Source organism: Neopelma chrysocephalum, unplaced genomic scaffold (genome assembly GCF_003984885.1).
Source record: "Neopelma chrysocephalum unplaced genomic scaffold, ASM398488v2 Primary Assembly neopelma1_65, whole genome shotgun sequence".
In the NCBI taxonomy this organism is placed as follows: domain Eukaryota; kingdom Metazoa; phylum Chordata; class Aves; order Passeriformes; family Pipridae; genus Neopelma; species Neopelma chrysocephalum.
The window spans coordinates 758,481-770,926 of record NW_020897722.1 but is presented as its reverse complement, the minus strand read 5'-3'; the positions used below and the strand labels follow the sequence as shown (position 1 = coordinate 770,926).

Here is a 12,446-nt window from a genome sequence, read left to right as displayed (position 1 = left end):
AGATGTTTTGAAGATTTGTTTCATCAAGAAATTCTGGTTTGGACACAAAGGGTAATTCAACAACACTTGAGAGGATTCTGAAAGACTGAAATTCAGTGAAGATACACCTCGACAGACATTTGATTGTATATTCACAGGCCAAAATCTTTTATGAGTTACTTCTAGAAAATGCCTCAGTGTGAACTAGACCATGTTATAGTCACACAAAAGTAGAATTTTATAAAACAGGTTCTCAACTGAGTATCCCTGTCCTCCCCCAGTTCCTATACCTCATCATCATTAAGCCAAATGAAAAACAAGTTTAGGAATTAGACAAGGGGCAATGGCTTCCCACTGCCACAGGGCAGGGTTAGACGGGATATTGGGAAGGAATTCCTGGCTGTGAGGGTGGGGAGGCCCTGGCACAGGTTGCCCAGAGAAGCTGTGGCTGCCCCATCCCTGGAAGTGCCCAAGGCCAGGTTGGACGGGGCTTGGAGCAACCTGGGCTAGTGGAAGGTGTCCCTGCTCATGGCAGGGGCTGGAATGAGATGAGCTTTAAGGTCCCTTCCAACTCAAACCAGTCTGGAATTCTATAAATGCAAGCTTCTAAATCAACAGGAAATTCAAACTGTGTCCATGCTCCTTCCTTTATTTCCTGATATTGGATATGAGCATTTCAAAAAGTACCCAAAAGGCCCCAAAAGCATTGACAGCTGTGTCTGGCAGCACCTCAGCAATTCAGGAGTGCCTATAGCTGGCTGGAGACAGCCAAGTAAAAGGAGAGCACGTCATGCTCCAAAAATTTAGTATTATAAGGAATAAGCTGTTTTGGTAAGAAAAAGCAGCAGCGCTATTTAAGAGATTCTTTCCCCATTTATCTCCCAGAAGCTGGCCAAGGATACATTATCCAGCAGTCCCTGTGATGTGATATTCCACAGGGAGGGGAAAGGCAATCATAGCTCTGCGGAGTGAGAGCAACTGGAAAAGTATCTCAAAAATATAATGAAAAGAGCTATTCTGTGTCATTGCTTTACAATGTATACTCTCCTTGAGAGACGTGAATCCTAAAGGAAAAGCAGGAACACTGAAGGGAGAGACTGTGCCTCTAAAAGAAGTAACTATTCAATCCAGAGCCAGGAGGAAAATCAAATAAGACAAGAAACAAACTCGCACTACAGGTTACATTAAATGCATTAAAAGAAACAAAAATCAATAGTGCTTACTCAAAACAACCACTTAGCACAAATATCACAGCCTGACATTAACAGTAACTGTGGAGAAACGTAACTATAAATAATTTACGCCGTTAAAATAATTTCTAAATATCTTTAAGAGCCAAATATGTTTGTTTTGAAACACCACACTGACTTCAAGAGCTACTGTGACATTTCCAGTCCTTCTATAAAAGGTGCTCTCCTTGAAGATTTAACAATTCCCATGAAACTATCAAGAGGTTTTTAGACAAGGTAAGATCTGATGGTTGTCCTTAAACACATGATTAAAATTGAGCAGTGCAAACAAACCAGGCTTGTGCACACACTCCTCGCTGACAGCAACTGCACACAGGATCATCCAGAAATGTACTTTTTAACCCAAGATGCCCCATATCAGACTAGGGAAGCAACAACAGCTCATTCCAGAGTGAAATCCCATTTTTGACCCATGGTGTTCCAACACTTGTCCATTTCCAGGGTACGAAGACCCTCCCACCCTAAAAGCAGTTATTTAATTAAGTCAGTTTGCCAAAAGTTTCAAAGGGCACTTGTTTTGTGTTTGTTTCCAAAAATCCCCTTAAAAGAGCAGCCATGCAGCCAGGACAGCAAAATGCTGCTGTCACTCTGAGAACTCAAAACCCTTCCACCACCCAAAACAGCAGCATCTCAGACTGCTAAATAATCTATTTACTATTATCTTTTAGAAATATATTTCATAGGTTTTTTGGCAAAGATGTCCCTATATTTAAGGTGCTGTATTTTCATTATGATTCATTCTAAAAATGTTTGTTTCCCAAACCTAAAGCAGATGTGGACATACAGATACCAAAGAACAAAAGCGTCACTTTGGGGCTTGAGCATCTTCAGAACTCGTAAGCACAGACATTTCCAGGTGTTACTTACACACAGTTTTTGTAGCACCAGGAGTTCAACAATCACCTCAAGTCCTCATTCATCTAAATCTCAGTTCTGCAAAGTATTTCTGGCCTTAGAATTAAACCCACTGCATGGGTGACATACAAACAGTTAAAACACAAGCAATAAGCTTAGTGTGTCAACTTCCCTTCACAGCCACAGTAATTTCTGGGGTAAATAAAAATACTCTTCATTGTAGTAGCAGAAGGAGGAGGATGAGGAGGAGAAACGAGCACAGTTACAGCAAACTGTCTACTGATGTCACACACAACCAGACTTCAGCTTCCAAACAAAAACCAACAGGTATTTCCTCCAAACATCCACAAGAAGAAAGAAAGATGCCATTATATTTTGCCATTCCTTATACTCAGCCCTGCAGAGTAAACTAGCAGCTGTGGCAATAAGAATTCAGGATTACATTTTGAGAAGTGGGGGAAACTATGTATTAAAAAACCTTTTCTAGTTTAAAAATCAATCAAGATGAATAACCTGCCCACTATGAAGTAGATGTGGGTGTGCTCTGTGTAACCTCTTGGACTGAAATTTTAGCCCCCTACGGAAGTGAGGGAATTTCAAAATTCCAAAGTGCAACTTTCCAACATGATGTTATTTTCTGCCTGATGGTTGAAGTGTCCCATTTCCTTCAAAGTGTTTTTCACTTGTGGAATGGTCTCCTTTCACTGCTTCCACTCCTGATCCATTTCTCAGGGAGGCTGACACAGTTTATCAAGCTCTACGTAATTTTTCAAGTTTCCTGCATTACCTTTTTTCTAAGCAAACAGACCACCAGCATTTAATTTTCAGACCTTAATATCACCTGCTTTGATACATTTCTGTATGTCCTTCCAATCACAGGATCCCCAATAAAATCACAGCTCACTGTAAGTACAAACATTAAATTTATCTTTTAAGTAAGGGTAAGTTTTGAGACCTGCTAAAAGGTCCTGTCATCAGAAAGGCTCCTGTGAAATCATATCTACATGCATGACTAGAGTCTATTAAGAAAATTACTATGACAAAGACATTTCCTTCTGACTGAAGTAACCAGGCATTTCGTAACTTCTACACACCGACGTTTCAGTTGGCAGCTTTTCCTCCCTCTCAACATCTGAGTCATTTTTTACCTGCGTATTAAAAACACCAAACTATGAACAGCAGCAGGAAGGTACGTGAAAGCAGTCCAAAAATTAGAAAGAGGTCATTTCAGTCAGTGAGAACTTGGAAGTTTCTGTTATTTTGATAAACCTGAAACAACACTGTAAACCTCGCTTTTAACCTGTGGCTTCTGAAAGAACGGGCAGATCTCTTAGTTTCACTTCCAAAACCTTCTTTCAGATACACTTCTTAGGAATAATCCCCATTCCAGCAACAAAAACTGAAGAATTAACAAGACTGCAATAATACAATTTATGGTTAATGACAAAATCCTTAATGTTTGTGCCGTGCTACCCCAGCCAAAGACAACGGCACAATTCCACTCTGAAAAGATCCCATAATATGTCGTTTTTGTCAGCTGGATGATAACCCAGTTCACAGAGAGGCTTTTTAACTGCCCGGGTTTGAAGCAGGAGAGGAAACCAGGCTGTGGTTTGTCCCCACTCAGTCTGAGTGTTGTGTTTCTTGCAGCCCCGGAGCCAAAGTGAACCTCGGTACCTGCACGAGCCAAGCGACTATCGCTGCGAAGATCTGCAGTGACATTGCACAACTGCAAACGAGGCTTAACTCTGTACTAGAAATAGGAAACAACAACTCCATTTCAGGTGCCAGCAGTAATAGTTGTGGTAAGTGAGCTTTTTAAGTCACCAAATCTCCTCAGCGTATCAGCAAACTCATCTGCGGAGCAGCACTTTGCACGGTCATGTTTCAAAACAAAACTGCCTCGGAGACTTTCATTTTACTACGAGTCAGTGAGTTCTGCTGTTGTGTGTTTCTCTGTATTCATATCCTTCTTCTGTTTGTGTTATTGTGAAAGCACATATGTCTCTCCTCAGCAAAAAACCCTGTTCCGGTGCTTGTTATTCAACACAGAGCTGAGCGACCACGGTCAAGTCTGTACCGTTATTAAGAGTCCCCTGGAAGTGGGAAGCAGCACAGTTTGGAATATGCCTTGGACTGCCTGCCCCTGTTTGCCAGAGGCATGGTCTGCTAGGAGACAGGCAGCTTGGCAGCCCTGCATGGACAACTCCGTGGATGAGAAGCAAATTAACTGCAAGTCATGTTAAAATAATTCAGGCAGATTCAGACAGATTGAGAGTCACCAGAGAAACAAACTGCACCAGCAGTTTGCTAAAACACACAGAGCTGCAGAGGAATGAGAACATCTTCAGCTGACTTAATTCACAACCAGCAAGCGTGTCTAAATCTGGTACTCAGACCTGATCCCCCCATCTGTACTGGGGGATCTGTTTAAATAAATAGTTTGGTTCGTTATCTCTCATCACACATTTTCCTTACCACGGATTCCTCACAGCACCGAGACAAGTAACGGAACTACATACACCATGTAAGTCTTCCTCTTAAACACAAAGTTAATTATCTTATTAAATTGATTCAAGATTAATACCCAACACCAAAACACCACTCAGTGAACAACTGAATGTGCTTGTCCAAAGCACGTGTATTATACAGACACTAAGCCTCAAAACAACAATAACAGAATGCACTCCTTTTATAGCTCAATAGTAAAAAAAGAACATGAGACAACTGGTTATTCTCTTGGGAGAACTAAAAAATGGTCTTACTGCTTTCTGAAGTTCACTTCTGGTAAGAGTTCCTCCTCCTCTCTAATCTGAACCTTCTCCTACTGCAACGTGCCACTGCCATGTGGCTATTTTGACTAAAACTGAGTTGAAAACATGCACTGTTCAAACAAATTAGGCCAATATAGTTTAGAGAAAAAAATCTTCTGAACTCACAGGCAAAAATCCAGCAGAACAGTTCTGGTTTTCCCACGTTAGTGACTGTTTTGAACCTGTTCAGATATTGGATGTCAATCCTACTACTGGTACCAACTTCCAGTGAGGCTTAAATAGATACACACAGGTAACAGAACTCACCACTTGCAAAGAGCACTTGAACTCTGTGTCTAAACTCACTGCTCCCAGATCACCTCCTGAAATACTACACTGGAAGATCTGTCAGCCAGATAAGCTTTTCTATCAGTCTCTCCCTGCCAGGTAGGTTCTAGTTTATATCAATAAAAATATTTTCCTTCAGAATTTTCAATAAGGTTACTCAAAATGTACAACCTTCAAAGGGCATCCCCAAAAAACCCCCCAAACAACCAAGTGATCATGCTGTAACCCTCATAACCTGGTATGAAAATAAACAACCATTCTCTCCTGATCTGTTTATAGATTCAGACTAAGATCTGACCAAACGATTTAATCTTTTTCTGGGGCATACAGAACCCAATAACATTTGATTAAACTGCACCTTTCAGAAAGAAAAGTGAACTTGAGGTAGGTTCATTAGCTCTATAAAGAAAAACACTTTGAAACAAGCCCCCAGCAAGCAATGGCTTCGCTGCAGTTCAACAGCAATGGCCACACACAGCTGCAGGATTTTTCCCTAAGTTCCTGCTGCTGGGTACCAGCACATCCTTATTGGACTGCTACAGCTCTGAGGTTACTGCAGAAAAGGTGATTCCTTTCACAGAACTGTATAAGGAGCATTACAGCTTGGAAATACATGGAGAGAGAGCCCCCTCATCTGAATGGGACTTCACTACTTCTCAAGGGAAAGAGCAGAACTACCAATTAGGTGAATCACTGTCCAGAACTCTTAACAGAGTGCACAAAGGAAGTCTGAGAACCAGACAAAATAAAGAGGAACTTTCCAATGTTTTCTTCTGGCTTTCCACAGGCTTTGATAGCAGTACTAGGACAAGGGGAATGCACCTCAGCAAGAGACTATCCAACAGCTCAGCTACAGGAACACAACTTCGAGCTCTTGCCAGCCACAATGAACAATAGGAAGGCTTCAAATCCCTCCCTTGGAAAAGAAGAGCTCCCACAGCAGCAGGAGAGTATTAGGCCAAGCACTTCCAATGGAGTGCTCATTCCTATGGAAGCAATGACCATCTGCTTAGCTTTGCTGCTGCTTGTCATGTTGGACAGCCAACAATCTTAAAACAATCCTGACAAGATTCTCTAGATGGTTTGAACACATTTTCTGGACTTAATGGACTTAACAAAAGCATGCTCCAACACAAAAGGACAATTCATTACTACTGGAAATGACTGTGACAAGATGATCTGTTCCTCTGCCCCCATCAAGTGATAATCATCCAAGGAAGATTCCTTTTGCTCTTTAAAGCTGATTTCTTCAAGGACTTCAACCCAGTCAAACGAAAACTATCCTTGTAGTGTCATCCAAGAAAATAGGGCCACAACTCCACAGTTGCAAGCAAAATTGTTACAGGAAAGAAGTCTGGCAGTGAAGAGAGCAGAAATATTCACAGCAGCACGAAAGAGAAGGTTCCTCAGAGGTTTCCAGGTGATCTCAGTAGCATAAAGTCATCAATCTCTGGGAGGATCATATAAAGTCTACTAAATCCTTTGCTCACACCTCTACAGATTGAGCAAGTATTTTACTTTAATCTCTCCAAGACATTTGTCATGATGGCAGCACCTTCTGGCCCCATGACATTGGGAACTGGTTATTTTCCACTCCCTTTTTCAGGTTAGGGGCAAGGTTTATCCCCACCTTGGGCTCATGAGTTTCAGTTACCATCCTCAGTTCTGCCTTACAATGGCAAGTCCAGCCCAAAATTAACAATATAGGCTCATGATGACCCAGATGAAATGAATCCCAGTTACTTCTGAGAGCAGGTGCAGTGATCAGATTCTGGATATTTTTCTTCTTTTTCTCTCACTAGAAAGAATGCTTACAAAAACATATCACAAGGAAGAAAGCCAGAAACAGCAATGGACTTTCCTTGATTAGTCTGTTACAAAAAAGAATTAGAACCACCACAGAACAAGGTCCTGTCCAACAAAACTGGTCCCAAACCATGAAGGGTCAATGAGTCCCACACATTACATATAAACACACTGAATTGAGAAAAATGGGCCATTGAGCTGTACTTGATACTTGGGTGAGGTTAATCAGTGATGCACATCACTTATTCTAAATGTAATGAGAAAATTTTGGTTTTAGAAGTGCTTTTAAATTTTTTTTCTGCATTTGTATTTCACACCTCTTTCCTTCCCTTAGGATATTGCTACAGTCACAACCTAGAGAGTTTCCTTCCAGCCTTGCTACAGTTTTTCAAGCACGATGGCAGCTACATTTTAAGCCCTTGAGTCAAGTTGGGCACGTTCACTATTAGGCAGATCAGCTCTCTCACCACTTTTATTACAGCCTTTCAAATCTTTTAAGCTGTACACATTAAGTGGTAAACACCAGGGAACAGGAGGTGAAAAAACAAACCAACCCACATTCTCCTCCAGCAGAAATTTCAGTTTCAGAAGAACAGACAAACTCACTGAAGTGCTTTTCTTAAAAGCTTTCCTCACAACTGGAGCATCAGTGAGAAAAAGCTAAACACACAATCATGGTTGATAATCCTATTAGGACAATAAACTGGGGGATGGGAAGAAACTGGAAGAGGGTACCAATCCTCAAATGCTTACTAAGGAAAATGGCAAAAACAGAGAAAGCTGCTGCTTGGCAGAAGAAAATTCAGGGAGCGAGTGTTTGTTCCAAAATGGAACCCCTAAATCTTTGTGTAAGAAGACTGAGCTCACCTGCTCTCTTACTAAGAGAAAGTTAGATGTGAATAAAGTAAAACTTGCCTAAGGAAACACAATGTTTTTAAGCTTCATCTTGTTCAGCAAGAGATGGAGCCCTGGAAAACACCAGTCTTCCTATTTTTGGTAAGTTGGCCAAGTTTTTAAAATCGTTTTCTCTTAAGTGCAGCTTCACAGCACCATCATTTTATCACCCTTTCACTATTCTTTTCCAATGTATTCCTTGTTCAAACTAACTTTACTTTGCTTCTTGAACATATGTTAACTGAGAAAGTCTTGGTTAACCCCCTGAGCTGGTGAATCCATTTGCAGCTGGAATCAGGCTGAGCCTGAAGTCCTTCAAATATGGAATTTGTCTGAGTGTTGGCCCGATCCCTACCAGAGTGGGTTTGTTTAAAATACATCAGGACCTCACAGAACCTTTTCCACCAGGCTCAGACAGACTCTGTCACATGAGGACCTTAAGCAAGTCCTTTTGCTTTGGGCTAATTCTACTTGAGTTGCTTCACACAGAAAATCAGTAGTTCCACCACAAAGCAGTGCAGTGGCTCGGAAAAGTCTACTCCCAAGAACTTAGATTTCTGTAAGTTTATAGAAATAAGCCACACAATCAGAATTTGTCACTCTCCTCACAAATTTCAAAGAAAAACAAATAAGCTGACTCTCTTTCTGTGCAGATCAATCTGCTCCACCCAGCAAAATTAGCTGTTTTGGAGGCTGGAGACAGCTACATCCACTTTCAGATGCTCTGACCTTCAGAGAGACCACAAGCACCTCTTCCTTAAGCAAAGGGGGCTCCTTCACTGCAGAGAGAATGCTTTTTATGTTTTTTATTTGAAAAAAATAAAGATTAACTGTGCAGAACTCTACAGTGATGTCAACACCTCTTCAGGACACACACTCCCATGTCAAGCAACACAATTTTTTCCACATTTCCTAACACATCAATGAATTAACATTAACATGTTAATAATTTCCAGTAATAACAGGTAGTGATGTAGGAAAAGAAAAAAGATCAGAGGTAAATTTTTAATCTTTTTCTACATATTAGAATGTGGTGGGTTTGCCATCAACATTTCAAGAAGGAACTGTACCAAAGCAACCCAGACAAGAGATAAGACACAAGGCAGGAGGAACAGCAGTCAAAACACTGCTCTAAGCAATGGCCACCGAATTAGACTTCTGCCCTTCCCAAGTTTGCATTAGTTTGCCAATCCACATGAAATCTGATGTTTCCAGATCAGTTCCTCCATATTTAAAAAACATTTGCTGCACAGCTGCTGACAGTGGTCCTTGACAAGAGGAGCAATTGCTACACCTCTCCCTTCAATCCACAAGTGTTTCTCACAATGCTCACACTGCTTTAGAAGATGCTGTTGTCTGGCAGCTAAATTGAGATCCTGCACACCAGAAATCATCTGCTGCTCCCTTTCTGCAGGATTACACTGCTCTTTTCTAATTCACCCTGTTAAGATACTCTCCAACTTCTAACTTCAAGGATGTCTTTTTCAACGAGTGCTTTCATTTCTGATTACATGAGCAGTACTGCTTCAATTATCTTGCTTTCACCATATCACTGGTGACTGAGACTGATAGCTACAGTCTCAAAAAAGCACATCCTTTAGTTCTGTTCCAGAAAAGGGTCTACTACGTTTCCTAAACACCTGTATGGAGAAAAAACAAGTGCAATAAATAGAATATATTAAATGGCATGTACATACTTTAGTCATTGCTCCTGTCTGTGCTGCGTTCAGCCCGGTGTGCCCAGCCATCTGTGGAGATACTTGGGTTAAAGTCTCTGCCAGCACACTGCCTGCATTCCCCTGCATGGCAGGGGCAGAATATTGCATTCCTGCTCCCCTTCCTCTTCCAGCTGCCCCAAGAGATCCATTCATTACCTGCCCTTGTCCTTGCTGAGGCTGATTCATTAAAGTGTGACCAGAATTACTGTTGAGAAGGCTCTGGTGTGTCTGACTGAAATTAGTATTCATACATATCCCAGGTCCAGTCTGTGATGTTGCAGGGCTGCTCGTCACCATCCCCACTTGTTTTTGTGCTTGAGAGTTCAGGGTTTGGGAGGCAGGAGTGGTAGGTCCAGAGGTGCTGGCTGCCTGCTTGGCCAGGCCCGGAGCAGACGAGTCTCCCGGGTTCAGAGGGCTCTTCCCCATCGCACCCAGGTTCCCGATGGTCGCACTGTTCGGCTGCCCTTGCACTTGTCCACCAACTCCCTGCTGCACGGGGCTTCCCCTTAGGAGTTCAGAAAGTTGTTTGTGTTTGGAAGCCGCATCTGGAACGAGGTTCCCACCGCTGTTTAAAAGGCCCAACTCGCCATTGGGGATCAGCTCATCAGGAAGATCATTTTCCAAGTCAAACAAAGATCCGAAATCTACAAGTTAAAACAGAAACATGAGTGAGAAAACATGACAAACAAGTAGCTAAAATACTTATCTTCACTACTTTGTACCAGTGCTAACAATGACAGGCATTCAGGTACCTCTTTACCCACGACTCAAGTTGCCAGGAAGCGAGTGAGGGTCCCAGAACTCCAGAGCCTTTCAGAGCAGTTGTTGGTACACACACAACCATACAGGGAAGAAAGAGCACTGGCCAACAAACAGGTTTTTTGGCAAGACTTGACAAAACAAAGCTTAAGAAAACTAAGGTGGCAAGAATACAATGATCTAATCTTAACTCCTAATTCCCCTTGTTTTGGCTGAAAGATGACAGCAGAAAAAACAAGAGTTTTTTCCTATTGATTTGCTCTCCCAAAAGAGCCATTACGTCACCTCTTCCGACCTCCTCTGTAATCCCAAACCACTGAATTTCACCCAGCAATCCTCCCTCAACCCTGTCATTCATGTGTGCACATGGCCAAAGAACATCTTCCAGCTCTGCTTCAAAGCCTCACCAAAACACAACCACCACTCCTTCAGCAGTTTGATCCCAGCCTCACACAGGAACACGCTTAAGATCACTTTCTGCTCATTGATTTCTACCACGATCCACTACTTCAGAAGATCCCAAAATGCACTCAGCATTTCCTCCTTGTAATGCCTCTTGAATCAAGCCACTGCTTGATTCCTGAACGGCTCAAATAATTCAAATTGCTTTGTAAGTGCCCAGCCCTCATTTATCATGCCCAGTATTGACAGAGGTAATCCACACACTCTCCAGATGAGCAAAATAAATCAATCAAATCTTCATTGAGCCACTTGAAGGAACAGCTCTGCCTGGCTGGAACACCCAGACTAATAAAAAAGTGGTGGGGCTCTTTTTTTCCTCCTTTAAGGAGTAACTCAGGTTCACTAAAATATTTTTTTGCACATCGTAAGCAGCATCTGTGCAACAAGGTTATTTTGGCATGTAACTAAAAAATAGAAAGTTACTTCACTGTATATAGGTACTTCCATGTAAAAATAAAAAAGTTATATATTTGAAGATATAAAGACAAGCACAAGCAATACTAATAAACATCTACACAGGCCAGCCACAGTTCACCAGAGTAGCTGTTCAGACATACAGCTCATCTCAGAAGATTTTTCCAGTCCAGGGATGTGATCTAAAACCACTCCCCACTGTAACATAAATATGTGAAACTTCTATTTTGCCCCCCAAACCAGCCCTGACAAACTCCTGTCCCTCATAGTGAGCAACAGACAAACCACATTTTTTCCAGGTTAGAGTAAAGAAAAGATCTTTACTAAAGAAGGGCATCCCAAAAGCTTCATTGTTTTTAAGCTTAATTCACTCTTCAACCACAAGAAGACCCAGGCTGCAAAAATGATGTAAGATGGTATATGGAAAAGAAACAACAAACTCCAGACAACACATAACCTGTATCACAAAGCAGGGATGCAAAACAACAAATCTCAGTACACTTAAATCCCACACGTTTCATCAGCATGTGAACTGCCAATTACACCTAATTGAAGGAAAATAAGTAAAAATGTTCAGATTTACAATGACCAGTGAGTTACATCAAAAGTCACAGTAAACACAAGCAAAAATGTTAAACTCTGCCTGTTCTGAGGGCTCACAGCAGCACGTCCTTCGGGGGCCCACACCTTGCCATCAGCACCTACTGAAGTCAACAATCCCTCCAGGACTGCACAAAGTTGGCTGTGACAAGACACACCCCCGGCTCAGAACAGACCCTCTGCTCCCTTCCAAGCTGGCAAGTAACAAGCTAATATTTTCGTTAGCAAGGTTCATTAAAGTATTTTTAATTTATCTTACTTGCTGCCTTTCCTTTCAGGTGTTTAGTTCACCTTTTCAGCTTGCCTTCTACAGAAATTCCTGCTGTACCTTCAACTCCCTTCCAGCCTTCAGCCCTCCTCTTTCCCACACCACCACTCCACACTGACCGTGCTGCAGTTTGTCTCTCCCTGTACATTTTGCTTCTACTTTCCTTCTTCCAAGATTTCCCTGTTTTTAACCATCCCTCACCCCTCCTGATGAAAAACCCATTGGCTGTTCGGGGCCCAGCCCGCTTTGTCCACAGGTGAGCCCCCGGTGGGTGTCGGGTCCCTGCGGCACAGCCTGGAATGCCGGGAGGCTCTGCCACCCTGGAATGCCGGGAGGCTCT

General features: G+C 42.1%; 1 protein-coding gene across 7 annotated transcripts in view; it reads right to left on the bottom strand.

Annotated features, from left to right (window-relative positions):
* Window positions 1-12,446, bottom strand: part of CREBBP (CREB binding protein) — a 95,511-nt gene that overhangs the window by 71,003 nt on the left and 12,062 nt on the right. For 6 of the 7 annotated variants that reach the window (XM_027683940.1, XM_027683947.1, XM_027683941.1 and 3 more), the window contains exon 2: window positions 9,583-10,247. In XM_027683940.1, the coding sequence (XP_027539741.1) occupies window positions 9,583-10,247 (665 nt within the window). The remainder of the gene's footprint in view (window positions 1-9,582; window positions 10,248-12,446) is intronic. The other variant, XM_027683946.1, reaches the window with a different exon arrangement.